The sequence below is a fragment of the Ascaphus truei genome, chromosome 4 (genome assembly GCF_040206685.1).
Source record: "Ascaphus truei isolate aAscTru1 chromosome 4, aAscTru1.hap1, whole genome shotgun sequence".
NCBI classification, from domain to species: Eukaryota; Metazoa; Chordata; class Amphibia; order Anura; family Ascaphidae; genus Ascaphus; species Ascaphus truei.
In genome coordinates this window covers 369968052-369983834 of record NC_134486.1, presented here as the reverse complement: position 1 = coordinate 369983834, position 15783 = coordinate 369968052, and the positions used below count along the sequence as shown (strand labels likewise).

At 38.7% G+C, this 15783-nt stretch overlaps 1 protein-coding gene across 2 annotated transcripts in view; it reads left to right on the top strand.

Annotated features, from left to right (window-relative positions):
- NBAS (NBAS subunit of NRZ tethering complex) overlaps positions 1-15783 on the top strand; it is a 682881-nt gene that overhangs the window by 433843 nt on the left and 233255 nt on the right. For both annotated transcript variants that reach the window (XM_075598387.1, XM_075598386.1), the window contains exons 45-46: positions 9334-9549; positions 12594-12796. In XM_075598387.1, the coding sequence (XP_075454502.1) occupies positions 9334-9549; positions 12594-12796 (419 nt within the window). The remainder of the gene's footprint in view (positions 1-9333; positions 9550-12593; positions 12797-15783) is intronic.

Genomic DNA, 15783 nt, shown 5'->3' with positions numbered 1-15783 from the left:
GATACTCATTTTATAGATACCCAGTTGAATCCTTGGTTCAAGTTCTACCCAAGTAATAATAAAGAGCATCATCTAGAAATCTCCGATCGAATGTTCAACAAAGACTTTGAAAGACTTTATGAGAATAGCACAACGTTTAAAAATAATTATACTCAATTAAAAAGGGGCGTTTTGAGCCAACTGACGAAGGATGAGGATATTATAATTAAACAAGCCGACAAAGGAAGGAGGGTTGTTATTATGGATCAAGATTATTATATCAGAGTATAAACGAGTTTTGAAAGATGAGACAACCTATTTGAATATTAATAAAGATCCAACGAGAGAATTTTTGAGGATTTAAAGGTTCAGTGACTTCATGGTAAAAGTTTAAAAGAAGTAGAATTTAAATACCTTCTAAATAAAAAAAAGAAAATGGCACACACTTTCGTCCCAAAAATTCACAAGGATAAAAAAAAATCCACCAGGGAGACCTATCATATCAGGGATTAATTCCTTGACTTCGAATGTATCTGAGTACATAGATTATTTTCTCCAGAAATATGTTGTCAATTTAAAATCTTATTTAAAAGACACTACTGATATAATAACAGCTTTAAAACATGTCAAATGGGAAGATGTTCTTACTTTGGTCACGTGATGTGATATCACTTTATACCGCGATCGATCACAATAAAGGTATTCATGCTATCAAAAGAGTTCTGAGAAAAGCCAGAGATTTGCCAGAGGCACAAGCCACTTTTATATTGGATGGTATTGATTTAATTCTGCATCATATCTTCTTTTGGTTTAATGACAATTATTATCTCCAGCTGTGCGATACAGCCATGGAATCCAGGTTCGCACCCAACTATGCCAAACCTGTTTTTAGGCATGTGGGAAGAAGACCACATTTGGCGGGTTTGGTGGGAACCTGGTCCTCTGGGGGAGATTCACCAACGATATATTATTTATTTGGAAAGGGCACATTAAAATAGTTTTCTGGTCTTTCTGAATTCCAGTGAATTCTAAAATTTCCGTCTAAAAGTTGCAAAGTGGAATTAGAATTTTTGGCTTTAACTATATATATATATATCGAAGATAATGATATTTAAACCGAAACCTTTTTTTAATCAGTAGATACTAACAATTACATGTTGAATTCAAGTTGTCACCATCCTAGATGGCTGTCTGTTCCGTTTGGGCAATTTAGAAGATTGAAACCAATAGTCAGAGATGCTAAAAGAACGTTAATTGAATACAGTAGAAATTACATCAAAAATAAGGTCGTATCTGCTTTAGAAAAAAGTAATGCTTTAGATTGAAAAACTCATCAATACAGAAAAGAAACTTTAAACATGACTTTAAAACATCTTTTATCACTCAATACAATAAATGCTTTTAAAATCAAATATATTGTTGTTAAACAATGGCATATTCTCCTTATCGATTCTATACTTGAAAGGAATCCCAATGTCATCTTTCAAAAGGTGCCAGATTTAAAGAGCAAGTTGGCACCGAGCACCTTCAGATCTATTAAGGGCTCTAATACATACAATTATCTAAGCAAGCCAAACGACTTTTTTGGATGCTTATCATGCAAAGCCTGCACTCGCAGTTCTAGTGAGAAAATGACATTTGTATCCAAAGTATCAGCCAAAATCTTTGAGATAGAACAATACTTAAATTGCAGGACGGAAAATGTGGTATATCTTGTTGGAGTGTCCCTATGGGTTACAAAATGTGGATAGAACAACTAGACCACTCAGAGTGCAGATTCTGGAACATTTAGGGAATATTAGACATACTGTCTTAAACCTGTAGTTCAAGCTGCCGTTTAAAAAAAAAAAATCCCATTCAATATGTGCATCAATACAATCTGCACACTGACAAGTGATTAGCTAAGCTGCAGATCGATCTATTCTCCTGTAATCAATTGCTTGCTCGGGGCTATTAAGTTCTTGCACAACATCTTGGGCAATGTACATCCTGGAATATTATTGACTGGGTGGTTACTAGATACAATTGGTTCACTGCTAGAGAGTGGGCAGGTCTCAAGAGCCAGAGTCTATCAGAAGGGAAGGGGGGTGTCACTTTGGAAATGCTTCCTACATTAGAAACATTAAAAATGTCTTTAACAAATTTTTTATTTTTAAATGCTACAAGTATTTTCTCATAGTACAGAACTGATTTAGTAGAATATTGCTTGAACTGCTGCGTTAACCCACAGTGTGTCCAGACACTTTGAGAGATATCAGGCCAACCCATAGGGACTATCCTTCAAGGGTATTGAATATGTCACCACTAATTGGAGAGGTGACAATCATATCACAAATCTAGGAAAAGGAGCTTTGGCTCCAGGGGGCCTCAAAGACATAACTCATTTTAGTTTTTAGTTTAATATTTATCTGTTTTTATTATAAGTGTCCATGTTGTTCAAATCACGTCTTTTTATAATTTTTTTATATAGTTTTTTTTATTATGGGCATGTGCCATGATCTGTGATATTTGAGTTTTTTGTATTCTGATACCATTATCTGTTTAGTGAGAGAGTTTTTGATACATAATGTGTATGATATTTGATGTTTGTAACATATTATGTATGTATTTTGATCTCAACTGTATTTTTGTATTTCTAGCCCTGTGTACTATGATTTGCTTCTATCACCAGACTTTTATTATGTTATGTATAAAATTGCACTTTAGGTAAACTCGATCAGTTAATGAACGCACACCATGTAACCAATTTATTCTCACAATTAAGATCTCTAGCAATTCGAATAGCTCAGTTTGGGTACTTAAGATCGTACAGTTCACATAATGACTCCTGACGAAGCTGAATGCGGAACACGTAGAGTGGTGATTCTTGGCAACATTTAAAGAGGAGGGAACTGGCTGTTTGGTTCTCACATTAGTTCTTGCATCCAGGTGCCATGTGCTGGGACTCATGCAGTGACAACACGAGAGACGCTGAGACCAGTGAGGTGGTGAGATCTCCGAGACGCTGTTTCCTTCCACCTCTCCCCGCTTTCCCTTCCTAGACGGTCTGCCAATGCTATTTTATATCTTGGAGAGTGTGCACTCTATTGTTTCATTTTATCTATAAATTTAACTTTTGACCATCTGCTCTATTGTATGCTCTTTGTCTCTTATTCTGAGATATCCTGGAAAGCTATTGAAACCAGTATTAACCCATTCTTTGCATCATTGTGTTTTCATTCTTTCCCCTTTTGGTACATGGAAAAGGGAGACCAAAAAGCGCACCAGCACAAACGGAGCAGGAAGAAACCAGAACAAAAAAATGATTAAAAGGGCACTTTAATGTGGCAAAAGACCCACCCAATGCATTTCGAACGTCGCAGCGTTCTTTTTCAAGGATAAAACACAATGTGATAACATCCATTATATACCCTCTTACCTGTGGGCCATTTCGCGCCAAAAATCAGAACCTGATGACGTCATAACAGAGCGACTCAGTGCCGATCTAAGGGCAAAAGGAAGTACCAAAGGCAGTGTGGCCATTTTGGATGTGGGCAAACATAGGAACACAATAACAAAGCTTTATTGACCATTCCAGCAGAACAAAATACATTGCTGCTAACTGGACAAGCATATTTAAACGAAATAAAGCTATATTAAACTAAACTAATGCTTAATAAAGGGTACTATTATATCAAGGAAAAACATGAACAAGGTGGATTAAAAAACTAGCTGTGTTGCAACTAAGTTATATACAAAAAAAAAAAAAAAAAGTTAAAAATAAAAACCTCTAGACATGATTAAAAAAATGTGCAAGAAAAGTAAATTTAAAGACATATTCCACATACATACTGCATAACACAGATTGTGTACCTAAATCATAGGAACCAGGGAAATACAACCATTATAAAATATGAAGTATTATCCACAAGATACATCAAAGAACAATTTAAGCTTACATATTAGCATGATAAGGCATAGGTTCAAAGGTTATAATGACAAGAATATAATGTCCAATATAATGACAATTGTCTTATTTAATCTGTATTACCAACTAATTACACCATAATACGTCTATCACAAAAATGTTTACAAAAAATGTGTTAGTTGCCAGTCAATGTTCAAGCCCATAGGGAAGCGCGTTTGGAGAGTGAAGATCCAATACGCCTCCCTACGGTCCAGAAGGTTGATATGATCACCTCCTCTAGATTTAGAAATAACTGATTCAATCCCCAAAAAGGAAAAATTATTAATTCCTCCCTGACCACATTCAGTGAAATGTTTTGAGACTGGATGATTAGTGTCTCTCAATTTTATGAGCCTTAAATGCTCTAACATCCTGACCTTAAGGGCTCTAGTCGTCCTCCCCACATACCTCTTGCCACAACCACATGTTATTAGATAAATCACAAATTGACTTTTACAATTTATAAAACTGTTAATCTTAAATTCCTTATTTGGTAATATATTCACACCATGTGGCGGTGGCAAGGCAAACTGGAAAAAACTTTTGGCAGGCTTCATGTGTTTACATGCACTACAAGAGCCACATTTGAAGGAACCCCTAGTGATAAAAGTTTTTTTGAAACCAGAAGATTTGAGTTCACTTGGTGAAACATGAGATCCAATTGTTCTCGCTCTACGATATACAAAAGTAGGACCAGAATCCACATATTTTTTAAGGACAGGGTCCATGGATAAGACATTCCAATGTTTTGAAATTATAGAGTTTACTTTTCCACTTTGTTTACTAAATTGTGAAATAAAAAGAGGACATTTGTTTTTTGATTCTGTCAGTCCATGTGAGTCCTGTTTAATACCAATTGTCTTAACATTGTTAACAAGGCGAGAATCTCCAATTGGATGTGTGGGCAACAATGATGCTCTCTCTGTATGTAATGCATTTTCAAATGCAATTGCTAAATGTGATTTGGGGTATCCCCTTTCCAAAAATCTCCTTGTAAGCTCCTCAGACTGAGAAAGGAAACCACTCATAGTGGAACAATTCCTTCTCAGTCTGAGGAACTGTCCCCTTGGTATGGCCTTTATGACATGGGATGGGTGGCAGCTGTCCGCCCTAAGAAAGGTGTTCCTGGCATTTTGCTTCCTATAAACATCCGTTTGGATTTTTTTGTCTATGTCTACAAATAATTGTAGATCCAGAAATTCAATGTGATGGAAATGAAAATTTAATGTAAATCTTAGATTATAAAGATTATTATTAAGATAAGATACAAAAGTGTGAAGTGTAGTGACATCCCCCCTCCAAATAATAATTAGGTCGTCCACAAATCTTTTATAAAAAACAATATTGTGACGAAATAAATTAGTGCTCGAATAAATAAAAAGTGCTTCCCACCATCCCATAAATAAGTTCGCAAAAGAAGGAGCAAAACTTGTACCCATAGCAGTGATAGACGTATTATGGTGTAATTAGTTGGTAATACAGATTAAATAAGACAATTGTCATTATATTGGACATTATATTCTTGTCATTATAACCTTTGAACCTATGCCTTATCATGCAAATATTATGCTAATATGTAAGCTTAAATTGTTCTTTAATGTATCTTGTGGATAATACTTCATATTTTATAATGGTTGTATTTCCCTGGTTCCTATGATTTAGGTACACAATCTGTGTTATGCAGTATGTATGTGGAATATGTCTTTAAATTTACTTTTCTTGCACATTTTTTTAATCATGTCTAGAGGTTTTTATTTTTAACTTTTTTTTTTGTATATAACTTAGTTGCAACACAGCTAGTTTTTTAATCCACCTTGTTCATGTTTTTCCTTGATATAATAGTACCCTTTATTAAGCATTAGTTTAGTTTAATATAGCTTTATTTCGTTTAAATATGCTTGTCCAGTTAGCAGCAATGTATTTTGTTCTGCTGGAATGGTCAATAAAGCTTTGTTATTGTGTTCCTATGTTTGCCCACATCCAAAATGGCCACACTGCCTTTGGTACTTCCTTTTGCCCTTAGATCGGCACTGAGTCGCTCTGTTATGACGTCATCAGGTTCTGATTTTTGGCGCGAAATGGCCCACAGGTAAGAGGGTATATAATGGATGTTATCACATTGTGTTTTATCCTTGAAAAAGAACGCTGCGACGTTCGAAATGCATTGGATGGGTCTTTTGCCACATTAAAGTGCCCTTTTAATCATTTTTTTGTTCTGGTTTCTTCCTGCTCCGTTTGTGCTGGTGCGCTTTTTGGTCTCCCTTTTCCCTGTATTGCATTGAGTAGCTGCACAGCCTGCCTGCCTGCCCTACCAGGATGTGAGTATTTGCATATTTTTCAGGGGAACCTGCCAATGAGACATATGGTGAGTGGGTTGCACCACACACCACCTGTCTTCAGGAGGATAGTACCCATTATATGACACAATAGGTACTATATCAATTGTTAGTACCCTGGTACAGTGGTCTGGCTTATTATCATTTTGAGATATACCTGCATTTGAGCGCTTCAGCTATTTTCCATATCCCTTTTGGTACATGCACTCTCCAAGCTTTCTGACGACTTCGATATTTGAAGAATTTGGGAACACATTCTGAAAAGGGGTTTTGAGCTGCATGTTTATGCATTTTGTATGATTTATTTATAATACTTGGTATCACTATAAATTCACTTATTATTATTTACAGAGTAATCAGCATGTATTATTGTACTATTTATCACTATGTTTACCCCGGATCGCCTGTTTACACTTTCTTTTGTCTTATAATGGAATTAGACATTAAATTGTAAAGAGATCTGAAGAGGAGTTTAAATATGAAGAGAATAAAAGGTAGAGACACAAGAACGGATAGGCAGGAGTCAGGAGAGACGTTGATTTAATTAATACAGGGGTTCTTGACACCAATCCTCAAGACTCCCAACAGGTCAGGTTTTCAGGGTATCCCTTCTTCAGCACCGGTTGCTCAATCCGAGGCTCAGTCTCTGACAGCCATTGATTGAGCCACCTGTGCTGAAACAGGGATATCTTTAAAACCTGACCTGGAGTTGGCCACCAGGGACGTAGTGGCGTCATTGGTGACGTCTCCCGAGACTTCCGGGTTCGTCACTTCCGGGTAGTCACTGTCTCCGACGCCGAGAAGTACCCGGTTCACAGACTTCCACGGTCTGTATGGTGTGCATAGGGGGGTGATGTATAGGCTATCAAAGGATTACAGTTTTGTTGTGTGCCAGAAACGTGCTTAGGTTGCTTTGTGTTCTAGCCATGTCGGGTTAAAGTTGTTTTCAGTACACTACCCCATGACGCATGGAGTTTATGCCTTTGGCAGGTACTGCTCACTGTTGATACTTTGCGTGGTAACTGGACATCAGTACCACTGATCTCTCTAGTCCCATTATCATATATATTTGGGTTTTAGAGTGTGTACAACTGTGTATCTTATGAGCCTGTCATTTACTTATATCCATGAGAGCATTGAACACTGGACATTGATTTATATACTGTCATTTATCAGATTGCTGTTGATACATTGTGTGGGGACTGGACACCAGTACCACTTACTTATTTCTCAAGTATCATATATTTAGCCTTCGGAATGTGTATCTTCACCAGATAGCCTGTCATCTATTTATAGTTGTGAGGGCAATGATACTGGGCACAAGTCGTTGTCTACAAACACCTGGGCAGAGATCTATGCTGCCCATCTGTTAGACTCGCAGCACTGTTTTTTCATAGCTTTACCATATGTATTGTGCTTATAAACTTTAGAGCCAGCTATGATATGAACAGCATTTAGCTACTCTATATTACATAGAGGGCTCCAGGCAAAAGACGTTGTCAGAAACATCTAGGCAGTGATCCCTTACCTGCCAATTTGTTGGACTCGCAGCACTGGATTACATTAGCTAGTTCATAACTTTGCATGTGGTTTTGACCATCAGTTGGCACATACCTACCTTTCCCTATTTAAGGATACCTTGATAGCCTGTAGCTACATTGGATTACTATATCCTTTTGATCCACCCCACCTCTACCGTGTTTTAATTCGCCGTTTATATAGGATTTATTTATAGATACATTATATTTTATTTGAGGATTTCTCCCAATAAAGTTGTTTTTACCCTAATCCATTATACATATACCTCAGCACATTCGTGTCTTTATCAGGTTTTAATACTTTACTCTCACATCAGTATCATTAGCCTATGTGTGCTCAATATAGGGTTTCTTTCTCTCCTTGTTCGATAGTGGAGTTGGCCACCCCTGTATTAATAGATAAGTTTGGGGGCAGGGGAAAGGAAGCAGAGAGCAAGAGAGCTAGACTAGTGAAAAGTAAACAAATGGCAATCCATTTTATACACATTAAATTACAAACTCCTATAAATGTATTCTATTTGTGCCACATGTTCCTAAAAAAGCCAGCATTTCACAAGTACTGCTACAGATGTTTATTCATTTGCCACTCTGTAACTGGGCATATTATTATGTACAGTATACTGAATGCTGTAAAAATCACTAGGTCAATGGCATATTGAATGTTGTTCTGTAATATTTGCTTTACTAACACCTGTTAGTACAGGGTCATCGAGCACAGCGTAGGTTTGTATGTTGCATAAAGACTGTTGAGCCAGCGTACCAATAGCTCTTCCATGTCATTGTTTTCCCCTTTCAAATACTGTATCTTCACATATAATGCAAGGACAATCCTACTGTTGTAGACCAAGCACAAAGACTGCATTTGGTGTTAAAAAAAATGTGTTTATACAGTATATGATTATATCATGTGTTTCCCGTCACCGGAAGGTATATTCTGGTAGAAGGCTGCCTAGTAAATATGGTCTTTGACCTGTTGAAAAGATCATTGTCTGTATCCTTGTATATTTTCTGAGCACTAATTATTTCCGAATATTTAACATATTGCTAATGTTTCTTCCTTTTTTCTGAGTATTGCCTAAAGTTTTTTAATAATAATAATTCAGATCAAATGAACCTTTTTTTGGGGGGGTACAGAACAAGCCACGACTGTTGCACAGGCTTCCTCCAGAACCCTTTTTGAAGTACTGCTTCTCTTTGAGGCTACTGTTTTTTTTTTTTAAATTTCATATCAAAGTCCTACAATCTGTGATCTAAAGCTGTAAAAATAAGCATGTTGAGAAGCTGACATGCTCAGGCTTTTCACACATCACTTCTCTGTTCTAAATATTTGGTGTCTAGTGTTCATAATTGATTATCTTTGTATGAAAGTTATTTTGTCAAATAGGAAGAAGAAAAAAATTGAGTTGCTGTCAAAATCTCTTAAAATATTTATTGAGGACTGAAGAAGAACACGTAGTTGGTTTATTTATAAAGCTCCAAATAATGTGTTGCTATTGTGTGAGTAAAGCTGTTCTGCATCTTTGTATTACTGTAGCTGACCATAGAAGTAAGGACCGAGATGACAAAGAAAACTATAACGGCAGTCAAGCAGTTCATTGAGAAGCAAAGAAAGAAGAACTCAGGAGATGCTACCATGGCTGATAACCCTCCTGTCACTTATGAAGTTACCTTCAATCATCTACAGCAATCTCTTGCTCATTTAGAAACACTCAGTCATACGTTCATCAACCACTTGAGGAGTAGTGGCCAGGTAATGTGTTAAAATTTTACCATCATATAGCCTCCTCACTAAGTGCCATACCGTTCGATGACGGTCTATGATAGTACCGTTTACAGAAGGCTCGTTGATTGGCAGAATCTGCTCTTGCCAGCAGTATAATTTGGGATGACACGTTAAGGACAGATTGGATTTATCCAGGCGACATAAATTTGATTTATTTAATGTATTGCTGTGCCGTAGCAGTTCCTGCAGAAGGAAATTACACAAAAATGCAGCAGTTGGGAATTAATAAATGTTAAAAGAAACAAAACTATCTAAAAAAAAAAAAAAAATTAAAAAAAAATATCAACCTAGAAGGATCTCAATCTCCAATAAGTTTAAAACAAACTTGAAGAAATCTTTCCAACATGCAGTACAGCAAATTGTACACTAACGCATTGCCATTTACCAGTCACATGCAGTTTTAACAAGTTCATGAGAAATGACAACTCAAACCTCCTCATACCAATAAATGAGAAGCAGTTCCATGTGAGGAAAAGCCCCCTACTGTATGAACAAACACCTTGTATTCAAATTAAACAAATGTATAGCTATATGCAGTATATGAAAAGCTTCTTACTGCATTTTCAGAATATGTGATGAGGAGCAATTTAATATCGATTATTTTTACGTCCCCAAAGCACTAGAGCAGTATAAATTGCATGTTATGTGCTTGTTCCGGTAGAACAGGTTATTTACACCTCTTTACCGGGATCATTCATTGAGCAAAACAAGATAATGAAATACATTGTAGTGTAATTAATTTGGCATAAATTCTCTTACACACAATGATATACAAAATACAGACAAAAAGACACACTAAGGCTCAGGCCATACAGCCTCCGCTCGAACAGAGGCGTGCGAAGGCTGTGACGTCACCCACGTGAAATGGGTGCGTTTACCGTCCATGGTGGATGCGCTATGGGGGTCATGCCTAGTGGCGTCACAGAGCTGGTTTGCCCTCATTGGGCAAACCGCTCACGTGACCTGCCTGTCACACCAAGAAATCAGTTTGAACTGATTTCTTGCGCAATGCGCGGCCCTTCCTTCTTGCGTCTGTGCGTGTCTGCGCTGTCTATGGGCGCAGTTGCCTCAGCGTGGTCTGCAGCAGTATGGACCTGCCCTTGCTTTGGGACTGGGGTCGAAAACTAGACTTTCCTAGGTGCAGGGAACTCTATGGGAGAGGTTTACCCTGACAGGGACTTAGCCTGGAATCTTTTAACCCAAATTGGCATAAAGTTCCATACGCCACCGCTTCGTTCTCTTCTGAGAACTTGGTCCCTCCTGACAGCGATTTAGTTCAAACCTCCTGGAACTCAAATCGACATAAAATTCCAGCCGCGTCCACTACGATAGTTTCTGAGAACTTGGGCGTAAAAGTTGGGACTTAGACTCTGGCGGGCAGGCTTTTCTGGCTCACAATTCAAGCCGGTTGCTCTGCTATTCACACAGAAGCAACTTTGAAAAGCCGCCCGTGCTCTTACTACCTGAGATTACGAATTTGATTGGCTCATTGATTCTTATAGTATTCTCAGTTTCATTCACAAAACTGATCAGCCAATCAACGCTTGGGAACTTTCCCAAGCTACCAATCGGAGCCAAGCCAGCTAGAAAACCAGGTCAGCGGGAAATTCGAAATAGCCAAGAGACATGCGCAAGCCTGCCACCTCTCTCCCTGGTTATCTCAATGCCACCCGCTGGGCAGGCTCCACCAGGTCTGGCAGAACAAGTGGCATCCTGGAGGACTGCCATTGATCTCCGGACTTGGTACTCCGCAGAACAAGTGGCATCCTGGAGGACTACCATTGATCTCCGGACTTGGTACTCCGCCTTTCCCCGCTATTCACACCTCTGGGCTTCCTCTGACTGCTTTGAACTCCGATGTCCAGCAGATTTACTGGCGCCTATGGGTTAGCTCGGGCAGCCTGTTTGGACATCGATTCCGAATGTTAAAGCACATTACATTACACTAAAGTATATTTTAATACACTTCTGAGTCTTGGGGCACAGGGGACAGAAAAGGAAAAAATATTGTAGTTTTATTTCTATCTGCCTTATTCCCCACACACGTTCCCTTGGACTCAGTTTGGATTCTCAGAGTCCCCCCTCAACCTTATATACGGTTGGGGTGCCGACAAACCCTATATTAGTTGTGGGTCACCTTGGCACTAGCTGGGGTACCCCCCTTAACCTATGGATTCCCTCAGCTACCGGAATACATGTTTTATCCCTGTGCCTCATTCTCCTTTCTGGGCTGTGCTGAAGCACGATATCCTAGTTGGGAGTCACGCTTGCGTTTTCAAGGGATGGTATTGCCGGGACAATGTGCCTACATGTATTCGTGAATCAGGCTTAATTCCCGGGTACATTTATAGGGGAACCGATACCTCCGGACCCCAACCTCCTAGTCACATTCAGTCAACGGTTCCGCCGCAACCCCCCCCCCCTTGAAACTCATACCCTAGCAAGCCCTGCTTGATTGCCCGGAAAGGAAAAAACATGAAAAATACTTGTATTACATACAGTATATTGGAATCATACAATGTTCCTGGGCCCAAGAACTAACTTTCTTGGACCCATATACACGGAACAGGGGTAACCAAAACGGGCTTGACCTTTATTAGAGAGCCTGGTTACCCCCTCCCGTCACAGTACTCCTAGGCCTACATTTAGAGAAGAAAAGAAACCTAATACTGTACTGTACTTTTGCTGTGAGTTTTATTTTGAATTATGGAGAAAACAGAAATGGTTATGATGGTGTAATCTCTTATGAATGTGTGAGTCCTTTTGGTTTATTGCCAATATACATTGATAAGTAGCACTAGTAATTTAAGTAATTTGTTCAATATATATATATATATATATATATATATATATTTATTTTTTTACAGCAGGTAAATCTTCTTAATTACTCATTCCCATGTCATGGTTATGATTGTCCCATTTGTGCAAAGTTCATTTGCTAAAATAGGTTTGTACAAAAAAAAGCAATAATAAATAACGTCTCCTATTTTTATTAATTTGTTTCTTTACAGGACCGTTTACAAAGCTACTCCTATTTATATGATCAGTCGAGGTCTGAGAGAGAGAAAATAAAGCACCTGGCAGTAACAATGTGCATTGAGGGGGAACCTCTTGACATGATCCAGAATTTGTTGGAGGTTGCTGTGGGGCCATTAGGAATCACGCCGAAGGATATAGTACATTATTCAACTGAAAAAATAATTGTTTCATTGAGGTACGTTAATCAAATATTCAATGAACTGGAAAAAGAGATTTCACTTCCTGCAGATAGTGGATTTTAAGGAAGGGATTGAGCAATTGAGAAGTCAGTGTCTATTCGTTACAGAAATAAATGAAAAACTTATCCTGTTGAGTATATCTTTGATGATGGCATTTGTGCAGCTGCCCTTCATACTTATGGAACTAGTTGTTAGACATCCAGAAGCCTGAGCCTTGAAAGCACAATCAGTCTTGCAAACTCCGTTGAGCATTTCTCTACACTTGACAGTGCAGTGATTGCTTGGTGTAGCAATGTGATGCTGCACGTATTGTCATTGATAATTATGATTTAGTTTTGCATGTATATGCACACGTGTTGTTTTTCCTACGAGTATCTTAAGTGAATAGTATGTGACTATTAATCAAATATGTTTGACTTATTATACAGGTTTAATAGCTTTTCCCTGAAAACCTAGCTCTCAGCACCATACAGTAGATCACTGAGTATGTAATACTTTTTGCTTTCATAAGAGTCTAAGGGGTTTGCATATACATAAGCGATCAGGGCTGATTTAATAAGAAAGATTAGAAAAGGGAGTTTTCACCTTTTTGATGGTGTCATGAAAATTATAGTTCACATCAATAATGACCATAACTAAATGTGAGCATTTTTTATGGCACACAATGAATTTCATATATGATCAGCTTTAGCAGGCAATACATTATATCCTGACTGACTGGACATTACACAGCATTTTTGTTGAAAAGTTGTATTTGAAAAAATATTTAGGATGATCTTCATAAAAGTCCTTTTCTGTACATCAATTTAGATAAGAGAGAGAAATGGCAGAGCACAACCGGAATCATCCGAACAAGAAATTAGGAGGAAAGTGCGTTATCCATAAAAAATGTAATAGTCATGGAAGGAAAAAGGGCAAGGCATTACCCTACCCAAGATAATGCCTTGCCCTTTTTCCTTCCATGACTATTACATTTTTTATGGATAACGCACTTTCCTCCTAATTTCTTGTTCGGATGATTCCGGTTGTGCTCTGCCATTTCTCTCTCTTATCTGCATCCATCTCCAAGGATGGACGCACACCCAGAGGTCTGCTGGGATCAACGTGGACGCTGCAGCAGACTCGTGAGTTTTCTTGCTTGCTACATGGTCATATCATTATTCCCCAAAACGATTAGGGTACTATTCATTGGGGTGATCATTAGCCTTTGGGTTCCTGGACAATTTGAGTGCCATCTATGGTGGTTTACCAACTTGGATACCACACCCAGTACCCCCCTACATTCAAGAATATATCCCAGACCTCACATAGGATTCATTATCTTCATAATATTATCATTATAGCTGTATACAGTTCTTAGCACCACGCATTATACTTCTGTACATCAATTTTGCCTGATGAAGTAGATTATTGCCAAGACTTAAATCTTTAAACGTATCTAGCAAGGTGTATGAAAAAAATGAAATCTCCCCTAATGCATTCTTCAAATGGATTAGTAAAAAAGTTAAACTTGAGGTTACTGTAAAGTCTGGGTTTAGATTATGGAAATGGCCAACTCCAGTCCTCAAGGGCCACCAACAAATCTGGTATTCTGGATACCCTGCTTCAGCACAGATGGCTGTCTTTGCTACTGATTTAGCCACCTGTGCTGAAGCATTGCTATTCTGACAACCTGATCTGTTGGTGGCCCTTCAGGGACAGGCATTGGCCACCCTTGATATATGCTTATTTTGAATGCATTATTACGTCATAATTGTTGTATATTTGAAGCAGATATTGTTTTTCAAAATAAAATATCGGTTTTGCCCGATATATATAAGGTGAGGTATTTTTCAATCAAGTTAAATTGAAAAGGCCATACTCGCCTTGTATTCGGACGCCGCACATTTTACTGCTGACCGTCTTGTCTTGTGTAAGACAGCAACACCGTAGCCGTATGCGCATGGACTCGCGCTTCTTTTCAGTTCTGTATAAACTCTTCACACAGTAGTCGTCTGCTCATGCGTGAGCGCTCGCATATGCGCAGACGGCTACTGTGTTAATAGCTTACACCAGACTCAATCCTGGGTAAGGCTGGGGCCATGGTGCCACAGACCGTGCAGAGGCATGCGGAGGCTGTGCAGTGACCCGCATGAAGCGGGTGCTTTCCCTGGCCATGGTGGACGGGCCGTGGGGGGGCATGCCTAGGGGCGTCACAGAGCTGGTTCGCCCTCATTGGGCGAACCGCTCACATGACCAGCCTGTCACCTGTGACCAGAACTGATTTATTGTGCAACGCGCCCCCCTCCCGCTTCCGCCTGCACGCCGCATGGATGCGATCACTGCCTTAAGGCAAACTGATCACTCAGCGTGCGGACGCCTACGCACAGTCTGTGGTACCCTGGACCCAGCCTCAGGCAGCAACACAGCAGCCGGCATATTTTTTTTTACAGTTAGCAAAGGCTGGAATCGAGGGGGTCGCCTTATATTGAGGGTCACCCTTTAATCGGACCAATACGGTAGTAGAATCTTTCCAAAACGTTTTTTTAAATCTACAATAAAATGAATGGCGGAAGTTAAAAACACAATCTTCCTGCTTCTATTTGCAGTCGTTAAAGGGAGATTAAAAATGACTTGGGTCAATAGCTGGTCATTTATTTTTTTCAGTAGTAGCATTTTTGAGCAACTAGTTTAATAGACTGGGTGAATCGGTGAACTTTTGCCAGAAAATCAATAGATTTTAAGAACAGAAGCTTGTCTCCGGCTTTTATTGTGTTCTAGGTATCACTACAAAGCGATGGTTACTCATGCAGTCCATTTTAGAGTCATATATTCCATGCAATAAGTTTACATAAACCCTTTTTGTTTATTTGATTCTACCTAAAGCTTCAAAATAGGTTAGAGGTCTTCTGTAGATGTCAGGGCTTTTCCATAAGCTGTGAAAAGCTTTCGCATGTTTTAAAAAAACAGCCCATTCATTTTAAACTATTGCTTTTAATACCGG